We start from the raw sequence: 19,674 nt of genomic DNA, 5'->3' as shown, positions 1-19,674 counted from the left end.
TTTGCCAAGATGGATGCCATGGTTCAAAACGTTCCAAGGAGCCTGTGATCTGCAGAGAAGACACTGTAACGGGCAAACGCCTGCACCAGCTGAAGCAGCCCCACCAGCCTTGTGAAGCCAGGCCAAGCATTTCTTCCCAATTCAGAGGAAACCATTTCCCACAGTTCACGGTGCCACCCAGGACCTGGGCTCACTGAAAGTTCTAACACACAAGCCGCAAACCTGCAGTGATGGTTCCCTTTCCCTTCTTAAAAAAAGACTAGGTAATCTGAATTGGAATTGTTTAGAAATTAGGATTTTATGGAGTCCAGGAGAGGAAAAACTTAAAGAAATTCTTCATTATAAAAATAGCAGCACCAAAAACCTGTCCTTAAGATGTTCTTAGATACATATTTTAGGGCTTTTTCTTTTTTATTGCTCATTACAGATTTAAAACTATGAAATGTGCATTTCTTGGCAAGTTACACAAGTGATTTCTTTGCTTATTCACATTTCCAGTAAAAGCTTAAGGAAACGGACAAAACCACAAAGGACAGGACAAACACGAACGGCAGCAGCCTCGAAACAAAAGGACTTGGTAACAGAAAAAATGTCTCCACAGTCAGTGTCCGTCAAAACTTTAGAATTGCCAAAACAGTGCAAATGCTCCAATCAATGTCATACACTAAGCTAGTAGTAATACTTGTCTTTGTAGCTGCAAACTGAAAAAGTCACTCACTTATATTTATGATCACACAAACTAATCTGCTCAAGGTTCAGCTTAAAACAACATTTAATAGACAAGTTCAAAACGAACACCTTTTGTTTTAATGCAGCTGTGCTCAGATGTCTACATGATGTCCTCAGAAACCATTCTGGACTAAGACAATTCAAAAAAGGCAGTTCAAAGCAGCGTCACACTAGCCGCCTGAAGGTACCCCTGGAGATACTGGAGCGCTTCTGCATTGAGGCTGGTGCTCACCATTGAGGGGACCTACAGATGGGAAACAGATGACAGGTCTAAAACGTGGGCCCACAGGAATTACTGTTCTATTGTTCAGTGTGGTAGTGGTGTTATGGTTGCTTAAATCATGTCCCGTTGGTTACCGAAACCTAATGAAGTACTCATGGTGAATACATGATGCCTAAGGCTTGCTCTCCAATTACTTAGTAAAGGTCTGTAATAAATATAAGTATTTATTACAGTTTCTAAGTTATGTTCTAAATTTTCCATAATAAAACAATCAAAAATATAGATTTTCTGACAAAATTTCTAAGACTGTTTCTGGCTAACCCAATATAAAGCCATTATTATTAGATTTACTCTATGGTTCGTTATTTCTGAATATGTTGCACTTAAAAACATTAATACCTCCATTTTAAAAATGGCAGGATTATTTCATTCTGGGAAATAAATACATTTCTAGTCAAGGGTTTTATCCTCCATTTTGTCTTTACTCCTAAAGTTACTTGAACATCATCATAAAGGAAAAAAGAGTCTTATCACTTAAAGAGACCTTGAATGCAACTGCCTGAGGGTGACTGTGCTGAGCAAGGAAGACAGGCACCAGAGCAGCTACCCTCAGCGCCGTCCCATGGGGGCCTGGGAACCAATCAGAGTGATTCAGAGAAGACTAGAGTTCTCCGAGGTAACAGACACACGTACCCTTCCTGGACAGGCAGTGGACAGCTTGTGCAGTGACTGAGCCAGGTGGATTTTGGGGTTGTTCACCATCTGACCAACAGGGTCGTGCTCCTTTTTCCCAGCAAATGCCAACTGTGAGAAGGCAGTCTGGTATCCTGGGGTATCTTCTATATCAATAAAATGTTCTTCGTCAGGAATGGTATCATCCTCGGGTAACTCGAATAGGCCAATCAGAGACTGTAATAAAGGAGTCCTGGATTGGAAAATGACAAGATTTAAGTAAGCTCTTAGAAGATTTAAATTATTAATAAAGGAGCAATGTCTTCAGAGACACAAAACTATAGACGCGTGGTCTCAGGAGGAGGAAGGGATCCTTGAGATTAAGATGGACACCAGTGATTTTGTCTAACTGGAAAGCATTCCTCAATTCTTTGGGCCACAGCATGCTGATGTCCTTTGCCCAGAACTCTGTGCTGGCTGTGTGACCCAGGCTACTTAGGAGGCCATGTGTGTGAAGTCAAATTGAGATTCAATGGTTTTAAGTTAGAAGAAATAAGCTTCCAGTTGTCAGATCATGACTGAAACCGTAAGGGAGAAGCAAGAGGTCAAGAAAGCTAGGTCGTCATGGAGCCCAACATCAAGCACACACGTAGGATCTTCTGCCTACTCAGTGTCTCCTTCTAAAGACTTAGGCCAGTTTAACGGAGTGACTGTGTAGACCAGGCACTCTCAGCAGTCTCTCTAAGGGGTCCATGAATCCCCCACAAACTTCCCTGGCGGTCCAGTGGTTACAACTGTGGCTTCCAGCGCAGGGGGCACAATTTTGATCACTGGTTGGGGGAACTAGGATCTTACATGCTGCTAAGCATGGCCAAAAGAAATAAAAATAATCAGGAAACAAAATCTTTCTAGGCCCCGAAGAATCCACAAGTCATGTCTTGGATTTGATGGTAGCTACAGAGGAGGCTAAGGTCAAAACCCATTCTCTTGGCCCCCAAGAGAATAAGCTTGGTTAATTTTGCCATCACAGGGGAAGGAAACTAATTTCCCCAAACTCCAGAATGGAGTACTTACCACAGTTTGGTGTACTCTGTGTCCATCATTGGGGGACATTCTGTTAGTAATTTGGTTATCCCAACAGCACAAATCTTTTTCTCTACATTTCCAGATACTTTCTGAATTTCAGGAATAATGATTTTTTCCAAAACCATTCCAAACATTCTGTTAATTAAATCAAAATAAATTCACTCAATATTTAATTACAGTAGTCTAAATTATTTACACTCAGTGACTCCTTAGGAATATAATAAAATACCAAAAAAGGCTGCTAATTTTGGTCAACAGAAAGAGACCTAAAAAATCAAACCGCCACTCTGACCAACTGTCACCATCTTTTGTGAATACTCCACCTTAAGCCATGCTCAAGGAAATTCTTTAGAGCCATTTTTTGGTCTTGCATGTTTTTTTTTAATTACTCAAGAAATCTTTAAAAAACTAACAATCAGAGCACAGATAAGCAAGAAGAAAAAAGAATCACTATCACCTCACCATCCAGCAATGACCAGTTTTAACATTTTTGGATTATAAACTTTCCAACTTTCTATGCTTACATAACTCTCAGTATGTGAATGTTAAAGGCTGTCTTTTAAAAAAATGATTTGGCTAATCAATACTGTTGCAAACATCCTGGAATTAAAGTTTTCCATAATTCTACATGGTATAAATTCTTAAGTTTATATATATACTCCTGTTATTAAGAATTTATCTTATTAAATTCTTTGAAGTGGAAATGGTAAATAACAAGGCACGTGGACATTCTGATCTCTGGACAAGTGCGTATTTTTTGCTCTGTGGAAAGACCATGCTAATTTAGGCGCCATGAGCACTGAGTCAAACTGCTCCTTTCTTCATGACTTCCTATAGCTAGAAAACATTTTCTGGTACTTCTCAGGTTAATTCATTTTTCACATTTGAATCAGGAATTATTTTTGATTTACTACAGATATCTATAAAGTTTTTCTCCAAGAAGTTATTCTCTATCATTACTTTACTGCCTTCCTTCCCTAGTAAATGGGTAATGCTGTTTAACTGTATTTTTAATGCATATACACTAAGTCAAGAGCAAAATTTCACTGATCCAAACGATTCTCACTTGAAAAACCACTGTTGGCCTTAACAGAGGGAGGCTCCTGGAGACACGTCAGACATCTAACACAACACAGAGCCCTGGCTGTAAAGAGTACAGCGGGTAGGGGCAGGGACCTTTAGGAATTAGAAAAATGTTTGCAGGTATTTTCTTCTTTACAGCCCAACCACCGCCCCCCACCCAAGAATATTTTGGAAACCACAAAGATACTATCACTGCATCAAGAACTATACAGTCATCTATAAAACAGAGACTGAGAGGTCAGATGTTTTGTTTTTAAAAACAGGATGATAAATAATAAAAGCAGACTTACTTTGGTTGTATACCATCGAATATTTCCTGCAGTGCCAGCGCCCCGTATTTTATACAGTACAAATTAATAAAGACTAAGAAACCTGTCGAAAGGAGATGCAGAGTATCAATATAGAGGACTGCATTGAATAAGCAATTTAGTCAAAGTCTGACAAATAGTTTGGCATCAATACTGGCCTTTTTTCCCCCCCCAATACTGGCCTTTTAATACAACTTAGCATTAGTTGCTCAGTCATGTCTGACTCTGTGCAACCCCATGGACGGTAGCCCACCAGGCTCCTCTGTCCATGGATTTCCCAGGCAAGAATACTGCTGTGGGTTGCCATTTCCTTTTTCAGGGGATCTTCCTGATCAAGGCATCGAACCCACACCTCCTGCATTTGCAGGTGGATTCTTTACTATCTGAGCCACCAGGGACAAAAGGTTTACATATGGTCTCTCTCTGATTTATATTTCTTTATGATTTTTCTATTAAAAATATTTTGATATTTAAACTTAGAAACTAACCTTTGGAGCATAGTATATTGAAAATGATTTCGTTTAGAGAATAGAACCGTCTTAAAATATTTTATATATAAAATTTATAAATGATTAAAAAATTTCTGTAGGAAAACTTAAATGACTTTACTTACTCTTGATAAACTTTGTTGTTTTGGAATTCTGAAGTCTTTGGAATAGAAGAATGAAGATTTGCTTTCTGTATTGGTCAACTGACTCACTAAAGAATTGAAGAAAAAAGCAACAAAATAAATCCAGCATTTTTCTGAGTCCTGAACAGAATCCTCAATTAAACGTACAATGAAGCTGTATTCATACTCACGGGGGCATGTGCTCTATTATACTATTTAGAAGATAAAAACCTTGGTGGTCATTGGCTTTGGATGCAATCAGCTTCTGGAAGACACCTAGTAACCCAGGCTACAACAAATTAGATTAAATAATAATTAGTTAAAGAGGCAAGGATTAATTTTTCTAAAAGTAAAACAGGTGATCTGTTTTAGAAAAGAGTGCATGTTGTAATTATCTAAATAGCATTTTCTCCGTCTGTCTGTTGAAGTATAGAGGGGGGAAAAAATCCCAAATAATAAGCCCGCAATGTTAAGTTTCTACCAAAGAGACAAATAACTAAAGGATACCTAGTTCTAACAAAATGTATGTTAACATTTTCTACTAATGAATTCCCCTTAGAGTACGTTCATTTTAAGAAATTTTTAAAAAATTAAAAAGAATCTGCCATCTCTAGTTTCCCAGTTATCTTAAAAATTAGTTATATCAAAATAAATCTGACTCACAATTTTGTCAGCTGCAGCACTTGCTATTGTATTTGAACCTCGTTCTAAGAATGCCTGGAGAAGCCTCACTAGAGCAGGAATATTTCCTGTTCTTTCCCAAAGCACTGGCTGAAGGAGATGAGGAAATAAGGCCATGTAGGATGACGGGATGTCATTTTTGTGTGTTTCCAGAAGCAAAGACATCACTTGAAAGACATACGGAATAAATTCTGTTGATAGAAGTAAAAACAGAGCTTTCAGCTTCAGAATTAATGGCTCTGACACAAAAGACACATATCTCTTAGGCAGATTGCATTTTATAATCACTTGAATAATTTTTAATCAACCAGAAAGAAAATAACTTTCTTCACTTACCTTGTACATCATTTTGTAAAATTTCAGTAAACACCAGAAACAAAGCCTCCTCAAAATTTACAACAGCAGCAGGGTTAGACTTGCAAGTTATTCTTATGGATAAACATATTGCCTCAAACATATAGTGATTAAAGTGAGGTTTGCTTGGGTTCTGAAATTTAAAAAAAAAAAGAAAAAGCTTATGTCTAATAATCTAATTCACTACCTAAAATACATTTAACCTTACTGAAAACACTATTAAGAAAAAAACACCAATTATACGAAAAAGCCTAGATGTTAAAATTTTATAGTGACTTGAAAATTCAGAACATGAAATAGTAATACTAATGCCAGTTTGGACTTTATTTTTAATGGGCAAATGTCTACTTATGAAAAATACTTCAGAGGCACCGGAAGGTGACTGCACGAACCTCAGTTCCCAGTGTTTCTAAGGAGCTTTTTCACGCCTGAGTGCTCTCCCAGAGCCGTCACTGTAATAGTGATGGAGGAGACGGACAGGGACGTGCGGGGCCCGACCCTGCCTCTGGCCTGGTGTGGGACCTCAGGCAAATCTTAACCTCTGCAGGCCTCAGTATGCCTACACCTGCAGTAGCTATCCTTCAAACCAGCGTTTTTCAATTTTCTCTTTCAACCACAATCCTTTGAAGGGTGCCATACAAAGTTGATGAACTGAAGATGAGCGTGTATCACAGGGCCAGGTCAAAGTGGAGAGACCTTACGTCTCTTTTCTTTCAATTCCCCAAAACCCAAGTAGGCCCTAGAGGCTTACCCAGGATTCAGTGGAAAAATAATCACTATTCTCAAAGTCTCCCTTATACTTCCTATGACTTTTAATAGAATAATTAACAATAACACAAGAATTTTATTGGCTTTAAACCAATTTTTCTTTTCTAAAACTTGGTATTTATATTTAAATACAGATCAAAATATCTGTAACATTTTTGACCAAAGAAGGAGTAAACTTTATTTTTGAGGAAATGAGTCAGAAAGAAGAGACACAAAAGGACATTAATCTGAATAGCCTCTTTTGTGTCCATTTGGGGCAAAGCCCACTTCTTCCATCTAAGATTATTTCAGATTGTTTGTACTTTCTCAATTCTCTTCAATGAACACGTTACTTTTTAAAGTGAGAATAAAACATTTTAAAGTTTCCGAGCTTACACTTAAAGGTGACTGCTGCCATGTCTCCAATCTATGTCACCCCACACTTTCAGAATCATATATTAACTGCTGGTCAGGAAGAATTCATACATCTTTCCCTGTCCGACTGATTGCCAAGGAGTTCTGAGGCTCAAACAGTTTGAAGCATTTAGGTTAAAAAGCAACCGCACTTTCAAAACTGGCTCTGTTACCTTACTAACAGCTAATAGCTTCTGTGTGAGCTGAGTGATGAGAGTAGGGATGTAGGGGATTATGGCTTCCTGTAGGAGGGAAAAACTTCTCATGATAGCTGTAAAATATAAGAGCAGAAATAAACAGTTTAGTTAAACCTCAGAATAACACTTGTTAGGGGGAGAAAAAAGTCTTTTGATTCATAAAATAAAATTTTAAGACTCTGAAACAACCCTCAGATAGCTCTCTACATTTAAAAATAATCTAAAATTTCCCTTCCTTTTAAAATCCGACAACAAAATGTATTTATGTTATTTCCAGAAGGCTTAAGGGACTGTAAGAAACACGGAAGTGACTACAGGGGCAGGTAGAGAGGAGGCGAGTGAAACAGGAGGTGGACACGGAGCAGCAGTGGGGAGGGAGCTCCCTCCATCAGCAATCAGGGCCGTGGGATTTTACCCGCAGTCTACTGGAAATATCACAGCCCACCACAAGCTGAAACATAAGGCCACCTGCCCATCTTCCCACAAGAGAGAGACTAGGAGCCTGAGAAAAATCCAGAAATACACATCAAGAGATAGAGGGTCCATGTTGTGAAATTAACTGTTCATTAACAGACACCCAAAACACACTGGGCATTGGAGATAAATACATTATTAGGCTAAAATTATATGATGGCTCTTTCTACACAAATGGAATAGACGTTTACCGAGTAGAGCATCTATGATATGCCAGGTGCACAGAACAGAAAGCTATGCTCTTTCCTCCTAAACTTTGCTGTGATGCCCAAGGCTCATCCTCCAAGTAGCTAAGTGCTCCCTATCCTGCAGCTCAGCTTAGATACCACTTGCTAGAAAGCTGAGATTACAGGATGGATCAGCGTCCCTCCACTGGGCTGGCAGAGAATCCCTGCATTCACTCATGCAACAGTCTTTACTGGGAAGCTGCTACATACTACATACACGCTCCTGCACACCCTAGGAACACAGCAATGAAGGCCACAGACCAGTCAGCTGCCTCAAAAAAATGGACATTAAACAACAGTAGTTACACATCACTGTAGGGAGAAATACAGTGCTGAAAACACAAATACACCTAGATACACACTTACAAACAGAAACACATGCACACCCACCCACCCATCCACCTAAGGGTTCTGACCAACCAAGCCAGAGGCAATGGGAACAGTTTCTTCGAAAAGCATTTCCTGCTGCTGCTGCTCAATCGCTTCAGTCCTGTCTGACTCTGTGCGATCCTATGGACAGGAGCCCACCAGGCTCCTCTGTCCACGGGATTCCCTAGGCAAGAATACTGGAGTGGGTTGCCATTTCCTTCTCGAGAACATTTCCTATGTGTCATATAAACTGTGCTGGACTCTTGGAATGTCCCAGAACTGTTACTAAGACACTCCCCTAACACAGCACAGATGCCTACAGCTAGCTGCCTGCTTCCTCGGCAGTGCTGTCTATGAAGGCAGATCTGTGTGGGGTCCATTAGACACACCCAGGTTTCACACCCAGACCTAGCAGAGCATGCTGTCAATAAATGTAGTCCCAGCTCATCTCTGCCCTCGAGAATGTCAGTCAAGGAAAAGAAAAAAAGAGTTTGATACCTTTTCTTTAATAAGAGGAGTTCTGTATCAAGTTAGGGTAAACCTTTCTCCGAAAACACTGTTAACAGTAGTATTTTTCACTTAAAAATATCTAAACCTATCAAATTCTCAATATAACCTGAACTACAACTCAGTGTTGACCACCCCTGCAGTCTACGAGATTAGATACTTAGAGTCTGTATACCAGGGAAATGGCCTACCTTTCATAATATATTCATTTTCTGAAGAGCCAGGAAGTGTGAGAGCTTTGAAAAGGTTTGTTAGCAGAATCTCAACAAACGGTGCGATTTCTGCAGCTGTAAAACTATAGATGAAAAAACAGCTTTCAGTCACCACCAACTCTTGACGGTCACTCTGGAATACCCTTGGCAACTACGGAATCACACTTCTTGGCATAAAGCGAGCCATCTCCCACCACAGACAACTGGCACACAACTTAGGAAAAGGTTTCTTTTATATATGCTCAAGTTAAGTTCCTAAGAAGGCATGTCTGAGACCAAACACAATTAAACAAACCCCAAACAAGGCAAACCCAACACTGTCTAAACTGCTGAGGCCATAACTAGTTTACATTTGTCAACGCTGAGAATGGAACTTGGACTCTCAATCATCTAGCTTTCCAGGGGGTGGAGCAAGTTCAGAACTCTTTTCTGCATAAATTCTGAGCCTGAAGACAGTACTGTCTTAACTTACCTCGAAGGATAACCTTTTAACCCTTAACTAGCCACTGAGTATATCTGGAATTCAAGTTCTTGATGAAGAAAAGAACCTAGAATGCTTTCCATCTCAGTTCTCAAGAAATAACACTGTTGAAGAAAGGCCTGAAAGGCACACAGACCATCCAATCCCCCCTTCTTTTTATCCTTGTAATAGGCCTCAAGAGCCACTACCTTGAACCCCAGAGAATTACTTTCACTCAGCTGTCTCTTGTCTCAGCACTAAGTAAGATGACAAGAACAGCCAGGTCTAAGGGGTACTACACAGTATTCCCTTAATCAAGGTCTACTTCTGAGATGCCTTCTGAGAAACCATTTTAATTTTAATCTCATAGACATTATGGACATTTTAACTCACCACGTTTCTCTCTTTGCCTTGGCTGCTAGAGGATTCCACATAAAACTCCTGACTTTCTTTACTATACAGGATCCTCTGACAAACCTCTCTTTATTAACCTCACACCTCAGTTATTTTCCTTTGCTCCAATTGCCTCCACTTAACTTTACTGTCGTAACACAGCTACTCTGGCATGCAGTCTCAAATCCTTTCGGAATGAGACACAGTATAAATGAGTGAAATATTCACATTTATTTTTCTAACTTCTAATGAAATTATGAATACACTGAGCTATCTCTAACCAGTACTGATGGTCTACACCCCAAGATGAAAAAATACACACATCAAATACTTACAGAGTGGCGCTGTTAGGCCCTCTCATAGTAAACAGTCTCTCAAGAGCATGTGCTGCATAAGTATGAACAACAATGCTTTCAGCCTGAAGATGATTGATTAAGAGGGGAATAGAGACTAAAAGATGCTCTTTTGGTACCTGAAAAAAACAACAATATATATGCCATATACATGCCAACAATATATGCCATAACTTACTGATGCCATCTTTGAGTAAAAGCCAACTGGAAGAGAGTGCTTTGCTGACTCTAAAAAGTCAGAACCTAATTTTAGAAATCAGAATCTGATTCTAATTTCCAGCTACTATTATATTGGAGATGATATGATATGGGTGAGAAATCAAAACTTCTTCCTCCACACAACGGTTCAACTCACATTCACTTTTCCAATCAATTCTCTTGCTCTGAGCATGAAACTATGACTTAAGGGTAAAAAAAAAATCATGGAGAAGCAGACTGATTTAACTCCTCTTAGGAACTATACTTCCCACTAGGAAGTTTCTTAGAAAAATCAAGCTCTTTGTGCCTCACTTTCTCTTCTTCAAAAAACAAAGTGGAGAAGGGAGGCATAAACATAAGCATACTACTCTTCGTTAAAAACTTCTAAAACTTTGGAATATCTAAGATCCCACAAGCCATGTGGTATAGCCAAAAAAGAAAAAAACGGAGAAAAACTGTTTAGCATACTCTCCTGTGTAGGAGAGCAGGAAATATATAAACAGATATAGGACAATTTTAGGTTATATTTTCAAAATTAAATAATGGAAACATAAACCAAAACTCAGTAAAAAATGGTTACCTTCAGGAAGAGAGAAGGAACAGGGAGGAAAGCTAGACCTTTCTGAATGTAGCCCGCCTGACTCTGGAGGCATGGACAGTAACCTTTCTCAGGCCTCCCGCCAAAAAACAAAACCCCACAAAGTGGGAATCTAATTATTTATCAAGTTAGTGGCAAAAATGCAGAATAATTTCAAGTTGTTTTAAACAGTTATTTCTTGACTATCCATCCAATAGGATAATATGCTAAGGATATAAGATGCACAAAGAAATCAAACGGCACTCAGCAGTATTACTTTGGTGATAATACTGGTTTTACTTATTTCCCAGGTATCTTCATGAAAAAGCCTAGAATCAGTTTCCCCAGCATCTAGATTATGGTCTCTAAATAACATTTCCCACCTATAAGAGTAGCAAACTCAGGTCTGGGACAGGAAATATACAAGATGAACCTGAAATATTGTCATATATGAAAGAAAATAAGCTGCTAAAAAGTTACTAAATTTATGTCAAGAAGACACAGGAAAGGACGTATGTATACCTATGGCTGATTTATGTTGATGTACATCAGAAACCAACACAATACTATAAAGCAATTATCCTCCAATTAAAAAAAAAAAGAAGAAACGAAACCCTACATAATGGTACCCCTACTGGCCAAAGATGACACTGCTGCTGTTAAGTCACTTCAGTCGTGTCCGACTCTCTGTGACCCCATAGATGGCAGCCCACCAGGCTCCTCTGTCCCTGGGATTCTCCAGGCAAGAACACTGGCGTGGGTTGCCATTTCTTTCTCCAATGCATGAAAGTGAAAAGTGAAAGTGAAGTCGCTCAGTCGTGTCCGACTCTTAGCGACCCCATGGACTGCAGCCTACCAGGCTCCTCCGTCCATGGGATTTTCCAGGCAAGAGTACTGGAGTGGGCTGCCATTGCCTTCTCCGGAAGATGACACTAAAGAGTCAAAAAATAAATTCCATTTGTCCTCTGGAGGTTGGTAAGGCACCAAACTCACTACTCTGAACTTATAAAGGGGAAAAACACACAAACATGTATCCCGTTTTCCCTATTCAAACTGGTAATTAACCTATGAGGCAGTAATGTTGGTTGTGCAAAAGAATAAACGTATTAAAAAACTACACAAGTATACATTTAAAAATGGTGAATTCTATATTAAGGTTACCTATATCTCAAAAAATGTGATCATCACTCTTAACCTCACATTAGAAATACAGGGAACAGAGGAACAGGGGTAAATTATACCACTGAGGATGCAATCAGCCAAAGGTAGAATGAGAAACTCTACAAGATAAATGACTGGTTTCTTTACAAAAAAAGGGGAGGGTGCGTAGGAAAGGGGAAGAAGGACCCCTCTGTTATAAACTAAGGGACATGAGACATATCAACCGTAAGCAATGTGTAAACAGTATTTTTGAGAAGCTGAGAAAAATTAATCAAGGCCTAGTATCCTAAGTTCTTAAGAAGATATTATTAATTTTGTTAGATGTGGATATCAAATATGACTGCACAGTAGAAGGGAAGAGAAGCTGGCATACAATAAAGCTCTTAAGAGAGTAAGTGGCATGTAACATATAAATGAAAAGCTACTTACTTGATTCCTAAAAATCATAATGTATTTGATGCCATCAGCTTTAAGAACAGGAAACTCATTTACTATTAAAAGAAATAAAAAGTCACAGTTATTTAACTGCTACTCTCAAATCAGTCACAATATTATCAGATTTTAAAAACATGGTTCTGGGAAGCAAATGCCAAGTAATTATATAACGTCAAGTTATATTTAAGTTATATAATGTCAAGTTAATTATATAACGATCCACCACACAACTATTAACTTGGGTAAGTTTATGAATAATTCTGTTTTTTCACCTTTAACTTTAATTTTCACTACAAAGGAACATACGTTACTTATGTAATTGAACAAAAATGATTTGGGCCACAGGAAATAATGACAGTATCTCTTCCCAGAACCGAAGCTATTCTGAATCAGGAGCAGGCCTCTCCAGATGAGCTTACACGAGCAGTGGGAAGCACGCTGACTAGTGAAAGGGACAGAGTATCGGGCAGTTGTCAAAGCTCTTGAAGTGACGGTGACGAGGGAGTCCTCTATGTTATGCCCGCTGTGCAGTGATTTTAAGTCTCCACAACTTTACATGTCTGTCTGTCTTGATTAACATACTTTCATAAACATATGGAAGTATCCTGAGCATCTATTAGTCTCAACTGCTTTAAACTTACTTCCATTTTTATGAGTTCATTTTTTTTCAAGTTTTATTTTATTTTTGGCCATGTTGTGAGCTCTTAATTCCCTGACCAGATACTGAACCCAGGACGTCAGCAGTGAAGCACAGAGTACCAACCACTTGACCGCCAGGGAATTCCCAAGAGTTCTTTTTTTTTTTAAATGAGAAAGAAGGAAAACAAAAACCAAAGTATGATTTCTAGTGTGAAATTATTCGGGTAACAAAGCTGAATGACAATTCAGTCTCACTTGTTTCTATTTTCCTTCTATATAAACAACATTTTCTTTAGGCAAAGTTAATTTCACCTGGGCAAGATTGAAGGCACCCATTAGAAATTTTATCCGACAGAAGTAACTGCAAGGATAGGAGCCACTGTTTTCAGTATCATGAATGATACAGAGCCACGACAGCACTCATTTGGTAGTTTAAAATAACAGTGCACGTAAGAATTACAGGTACACTGTAAGTTGTATTAAAAACATTTCACAACTCACCATTGGCTGATTTTAAATCAGGGAGAATGTGATTCACGAAGAATTCAGTGAGGTTTACAAGCTCATTTGCTTGTGTAATCCCATGCTAAAAAACAAATTCATAACAGTAACATGAACTACCTGTATAAATCTACCACAATGGAAATTTAGGCAGCTTTAGAAAACCAGGTTAAAGATGGAGATAAATACTTCAAAACATAAACTACTTACATATAAAATAAGACTGGTTTAAAAGATAATAAAGAAACTTCCCTAAATTAAAGAACAGCTAAACTTAAGCTTAGCAAGTTTCTTATACTGAGTCTCACCTAAAGAAACAAATGTACCATCTATACTTTGGTCTATGAGAAACATGTAACTAATAAATCAATATAAAGTCATTTCTGGAGACTATGAATTCTAATCAGAACACATTATCTAGCAGAGTAGGCTATATAACCAGAAATATATCACTTCTTTTTGACTTCTGTGCTAAAGGACAACTATGTTTTGGAAACAAAAATAAACTGAAAAGAGTTACCTTCTGTGTTTGGGCTTTCGATGCCAAAGATGTCACCAGGTAAATGGCTGCATCTTTGTGTTTCCAGTTGACAGATGGATTTTTGGCATATTCCTGCAGCATGGAATTAACATAACCAGAGAAGATTCCTGTCACGGGTCCCTCAAAAAACTTGCATAATCCTCGAACTAGATCACAAGCAGCCCTGCGTCTAGTATCAATATCTACAAAATCAAAGGGAAATACATCATGGGAGAAAGAAGCAACCACCAACCAACTGATTAAGTTTATAAGAAAACAAATTGCCATCTGATAGCTATAAGCAACAAAAAACAATGAAAAAAAATTCTCTCCCCACAAACAAAAAAATGATAATGAAACTAAAAGATCATAGTATGATAAATACTAATAAGTATATAAAAAAAGAGAAGACAAATGATTCACCATCTGATACTTTGATATAGCTCATATAAGGGCTGCTTTCTACCACGCACAAGTTAAAGAAGGAAAACAGTTCTCCAGAAAAAGACAACTGAAATGACCCGCTTACCCTGACTCCCTTACTTCCCCGAATCTTTCAAAAAAAGCGCAACTTTAACACTGGCTCCTAAGAGACCAACAGTTAAAAATCAACACACCAGATCCTTCCAGATCTCTTCTTATGTACTCCTCAGAATTATCTTCAAAGGCTTCTTCATCAGCAGCTGCAAAAGCAAGATGACATTCAGATCACCTCTTACAAGACATGGCAAGTCATTCTAGCTTTACAGTTGGGTATGCAGAAGAGCATGTGGAACCACTGTGTTTTGCAGCAAAGTGTTCTTTCCCAACCAATGACTATTTCACATATTCTTATTAATTGTTCTTAGAGCAGTAAATGCTACCCTGAAAGCATAGGTAACAGGTAATTTACACAACTGTGAGACAGGCTCACTGTTTTAATGTGAGCGTCCACAGAACTGCACTTTATCACCAACTTTCACAAGTGCTGGAGATCAATACAGGGAGGCCAGCTCTTTATTCTGACAAGTAAAGACAATAAACAACAGCCTAACCACTACCATCACCATTATTTCAGAAAAGTCACTTCAACACCAAAATAAGGAGGACAGTATCAGAATAAAGATCTGTCCTTTAAATATGGTTTTATGAAAAGGAAAGGAAATAGAACCCCATGTTACACTTTTATTTCCTCATTCTGTTCCAGACTGAATGATCTAATGTCTGCTCTTCCTACTCATAAGAAAGACATTCTGTACAAATAGTCTCTTAGGACTATTTTAACCTTAAAGCACGAACTAGGTGGGCTTCAATTCTGTATTTAAAAGTTATCAGTCACTTCTAGTCTCAAGTCAGCTATTCAAAAATAGCTTTTGCCTTGGTTAAATACTAAATCCAATAAAACGTAGACTGAATTTGTTACTAAAAGCAACACAGAGAAGACTTCTTAAATACACTCTTTTAAAAAATGAGCTTTTAATTAATCTCCTGAAAAAGCTTTTTACAATTACCTCTAAATTCCATGTTAGGCACAATAACCTTTTCACAGATACTTGTCAGCGTGTTCTGGTCCTCAAAGAGATTCTTATAGTGAGGTCTCTCACAAACTGAAGCCAGAAACTGAATTGCATTACTTACCAACTGGAATAAAACACAAAAATAAGCATATTTAAGAGCAAACTGAACCATTTGCTTCATGGGGGAGGGTGGGGATGCCTTAATTACTTGTCTCCACCATCATCTTACCAAGTCGTATTTAACCTCTTGACCTGTTGTAACTAGTAAATTCCAGATGGCTGTGACAAAACGAGGCAGGTACCGTTGAAATTCTTCATCGTATTTTTGTGCATAAAGTGCAGCATTATCACAAATCTGGGATTTTAAGAGCTCCAGTAAGCCTGCTTCCTCTTCATCCTCACATAAGAGAAAACAGAAAACTCAAACATACAACTTCAATGCTACCATAAACATGGAGAGTCGCCAGAGTCTTCAAAAATTATAAATTCAAAGTGCTGTAAACACATCTATGCCACTGCAAATGTGTTCACCTGGTCTTTCAAATAAATAAAATATGAAAATGCTTCTTTTTTTTTTTTTTTTTTTTTTTTTACTGCCACCGCAGCGGCCGCGTCCAGGGAACGGGCGCGGAGGGCGCAGTGCGCGTGCGCTCTCCCCCCACCCCCCCCCCCCACCACACACACACACACACACAGAAACACACACACACACACAAAATGCCGCTACTGCGGTGGCTGCAGCGCCAGACAGAGCGCGAGGAGACCTGCGACTGGGCAGAGGGCTGGGGTGAACAAGAGCGCGTGCGCGGGAAGGGCTGCCAGCCTCTGCGGCTACTCGGGCGAGGCGGCGGGAGTGGTCCTCGAGAGGCGCGCGCCGAAAATGCTTCTTATTTATTCATCAATGAGAACAGTTATCAAAAGTTTTCAAGTTAAAGCCCTTTCTTCTGGTTGCTGAATTACAAAATATTTATGTATTAAATTGAAAATAATATATTCCTTAAAAAACCTGAGTAATAAACATCATTTCACACTTCCACTTCTAACATAGTCTTACTATCTCTCAAAAGGTTCTCATTTTCAAATATATTAAAATGTGTTCTCTTCCCCATAAGTTAATACTATAACATTCTCACAAATAATAGGTTTGCTCCTGTGTCCAGGGGATTTCCCAGGCAAGAGTACTGAAATGGGTTTTCATTTTCTACTTCAGGGGATCCTTCCTGACCCTGGGATCAAACCCAGGTCTCCTACATCGGCATGCAGATTCTTTACTACGGTGCCACCTGAAAGTGAAGTTGCTCAGTCGTGTCTGACTCTTTGCGACCCCATGGACTGTAGCCTACCAGTCTCCTCAGTCCATGGAATTTTCCAGGCAAGAATACTGGAGTGGGTTGCCATTTCTTTCTCCAGAGGATCTTCCCAACCCAGGGATCGAACCTGGGTCTCCTGCATTGCAGGTAGACGCTTTACTGTCTGAGCCACCAGGGAAGCCCTATAAAATGTTGGAGAAGGTCGCAAAGAGTCGGACGTGACTGAGTGACTAACACTTCACGTTTACTGTAAAATGTTAAACAACCACCTAAAGCAGGGGTCGACCTGCTGCCTAATTTCTGAAGCACAGTTTTATTAAAACCCAGCTACACTCATCCTTTGTTTTCATTTATACAACTTATAGTATTGCCCACGGCCGCTTTCAACTACAACTGCAGAGCTGAGCACATAGTGCCCAAGTCCAAAATACCTGGACCTTTCTTTACAGGAAAAGTCTGCCAGCCCCACTCGCAACCATGACAGTGGCTAACAGAATAATCCTTAAGACATATAGCAGCAATCCACAAATACTTTCTGAGCTATATTATGTGCCAAAGAACTCAAATTGAGAAGAGATAAAAAGTACAGCTCCTCAAAGCATAAATATCAGGGATGCTACACACCTATGACACACAGTTAAATGGGCAAACAGCTCCCTTAAGAATCCTGTGTGAGAAACTTCCTTTAGACTTAAGTGTAAAGACAAGCTTGTTTTCTGAGGGACTGGTTTCTCCCTAGTGGACTGAAGGAATTATTTTTCTTGGTTGCATCCTCTGTAAATCTCAGGTAAAACGTGCTGTATACCCACAGTAATATTCTTCCTCTGTATACCACTCCCCAAACAGATCTGCATCATCAATTGTAACTTTTATCTGGTGTTGAAGTATTCTTACTATATCACCTTTTACATTTTTTTTTGTTTCTTGAGAAAGAGGTAAATCATAAATATAATAATAAACAAGCAAATAAGTAACACAGAAGAAGCGTTATTATGTTGAAAATCACTTTTTACAAAACCCAGATCAGAAACTTACACACATTACAAACTTTCATATACCCTCTTTCCCGCACTGCAGATGACTTTTTCAAGAGAGGCTGTTATTACAAAGGTTGAAGTTTTCTTAGTATCTTCAATGACAAGTGATTTTCTATTTCATAAAATGCTCACAATGTGAATATTCTTGAAGACTTACTTTCAATAATGTAATAAAATAGCCTTACCTATAAATTGTGACATAAGTCAGTATTATAAGAGTAATTCTGCACATTATAAATAATCAAATGTGGAACACCCCACATTATCAAATTTCACTTGCATTCTTAGAATTTTATCTATTAACGATGCAAGAGTAAATAAATTATAAGGAACCACAATGCTAAATGTTCTCAAATAACTTTCATTTTTCTGAAGAATTAACTATCCTCCCTCCAATATTCTCAGAGGTACTCAAATAATTCTTTCAACATTTAAAAATACTGAGATACAACTGACATTTAATATTGTATTCCAAATAACTCTTAGTTTAAAAAAGCCTACTTAGGAAATAAATAGTACTCACATCAGTTTGTAGAAGCTTATTATCTAATGTTAAGAGGGTATGAAAATTGTTCATCCAAGTTTCCATATTATCTTCAAAAAACTCAGGGAGATCCTAAAGAATAAATGGTGACTTGAGACTCCGGGTTGAAATAATTATATTTCAGTAAGTTTTCCCCGCAACGGCAAATGTTTTCCACATGCCTATAGATTCAAGTCCACATTTCTCAGCTGTGTCAACCAATATCTACTTTGACAAGAATTCGCTGCTCCAGCTGGGTCTGGCAGCTGAGTAAACTATCCTGACCGTCTCCGTAAGCTTTCAATCACAAATGATGCCGCCTGTTTCCTGTCCCAATGTAAATCTACTTATTCCTTTAAGGTCAAGCTAAGGCTAAAGACTTTTCCTTACACAACACAGTGATTACCAATACATTTCTTTTCCTTTCTGAATTACTGCAATTTTTTTTTAAGATGACCACTAAGTCAGGCTTCCTGGCTGATAGTTACTGATTTCCTATGGCACAGAACTGCCCTCTTAATGAGGAATAATCCCCCAAGGGTAAAGATTATGCCTCCTTCCTACTTAGGCTTCCGTGACTAACAAATTATTAAGCACCTCATTCTACCCGACTTCTAGGAAGCAGAATTCAAAGGTGTTAAAAAAAAAACAAACAAACCAAAAACCCAGTGATATCCTTTAAGAATTTCTCAAACTGCTGTCCAGCTGGACACGGATGAAGGTATGCCATTTTGGGCTATTTGTCTCCTATTCATTCTATCTATTCTCTTCAGGAACGCTGTCCCTACCACTGTGAGAGAGTAATGTTGGGAGGATCAAGTCTGGTACTTGGCTCTGGCTAAAGTCAACGAAAAGGCCACATCCTTCCTCTTAAATCTCAGTATAGGAATCTGTACCAGTAAGACTTCCTTCTTGTCCTGAAGCCCCAACTCTTATTTAAAGTAATGACGCAAGAACAGAAACAAAGACTGGAGCCACTACCTCACTAGCAACAGAGTGACCAGGCATTTTCTACTCGAAGATTGTAGCTGTGTTTCCTATGAAACACAGAGGTTCTGGTTCTTACACTTTCCCAAGCCTGCTTCTTCACTGTTTTGTCTCCCAGATAAGCTTTCATTAAAAGCTATAAGCTTTTTTTGGTATTACCTACCTAGAGGCCTCTAATCAAAACATGGTTC

General features: G+C 38.7%; 1 protein-coding gene across 1 annotated transcript in view; it reads right to left on the bottom strand.

Annotated features, from left to right (window-relative positions):
• Window positions 1-273: 273 nt before the first annotated feature.
• The window catches only part of CSE1L (chromosome segregation 1 like), a 35,854-nt gene continuing 16,453 nt past the window's right edge, over window positions 274-19,674 (bottom strand). Inside the window, exons 8-25 of the mRNA NM_001014933.4 lie at window positions 18,497-18,589; window positions 15,856-16,023; window positions 15,621-15,750; window positions 14,748-14,813; window positions 14,131-14,333; window positions 13,611-13,695; window positions 12,465-12,526; window positions 10,082-10,218; window positions 8,873-8,976; window positions 7,081-7,178; window positions 5,729-5,879; window positions 5,375-5,583; window positions 4,903-5,000; window positions 4,715-4,800; window positions 4,084-4,165; window positions 2,699-2,845; window positions 1,646-1,877; window positions 274-973 (exon numbers count right to left, since the gene is read on the bottom strand). Coding sequence (NP_001014933.3) covers window positions 884-973; window positions 1,646-1,877; window positions 2,699-2,845; window positions 4,084-4,165; window positions 4,715-4,800; window positions 4,903-5,000; window positions 5,375-5,583; window positions 5,729-5,879; window positions 7,081-7,178; window positions 8,873-8,976; window positions 10,082-10,218; window positions 12,465-12,526; window positions 13,611-13,695; window positions 14,131-14,333; window positions 14,748-14,813; window positions 15,621-15,750; window positions 15,856-16,023; window positions 18,497-18,589 — 2,241 coding nt within the window. The 3' untranslated portion in view covers window positions 274-883. The remainder of the gene's footprint in view (window positions 974-1,645; window positions 1,878-2,698; window positions 2,846-4,083; window positions 4,166-4,714; window positions 4,801-4,902; window positions 5,001-5,374; window positions 5,584-5,728; window positions 5,880-7,080; window positions 7,179-8,872; window positions 8,977-10,081; window positions 10,219-12,464; window positions 12,527-13,610; window positions 13,696-14,130; window positions 14,334-14,747; window positions 14,814-15,620; window positions 15,751-15,855; window positions 16,024-18,496; window positions 18,590-19,674) is intronic.

The sequence above is a fragment of the Bos taurus genome, chromosome 13 (genome assembly GCF_002263795.3).
Source record: "Bos taurus isolate L1 Dominette 01449 registration number 42190680 breed Hereford chromosome 13, ARS-UCD2.0, whole genome shotgun sequence".
Taxonomy (NCBI): Eukaryota; Metazoa; Chordata; class Mammalia; order Artiodactyla; family Bovidae; genus Bos; species Bos taurus.
This window is presented reverse-complemented; position numbering and strand designations above follow the sequence as displayed.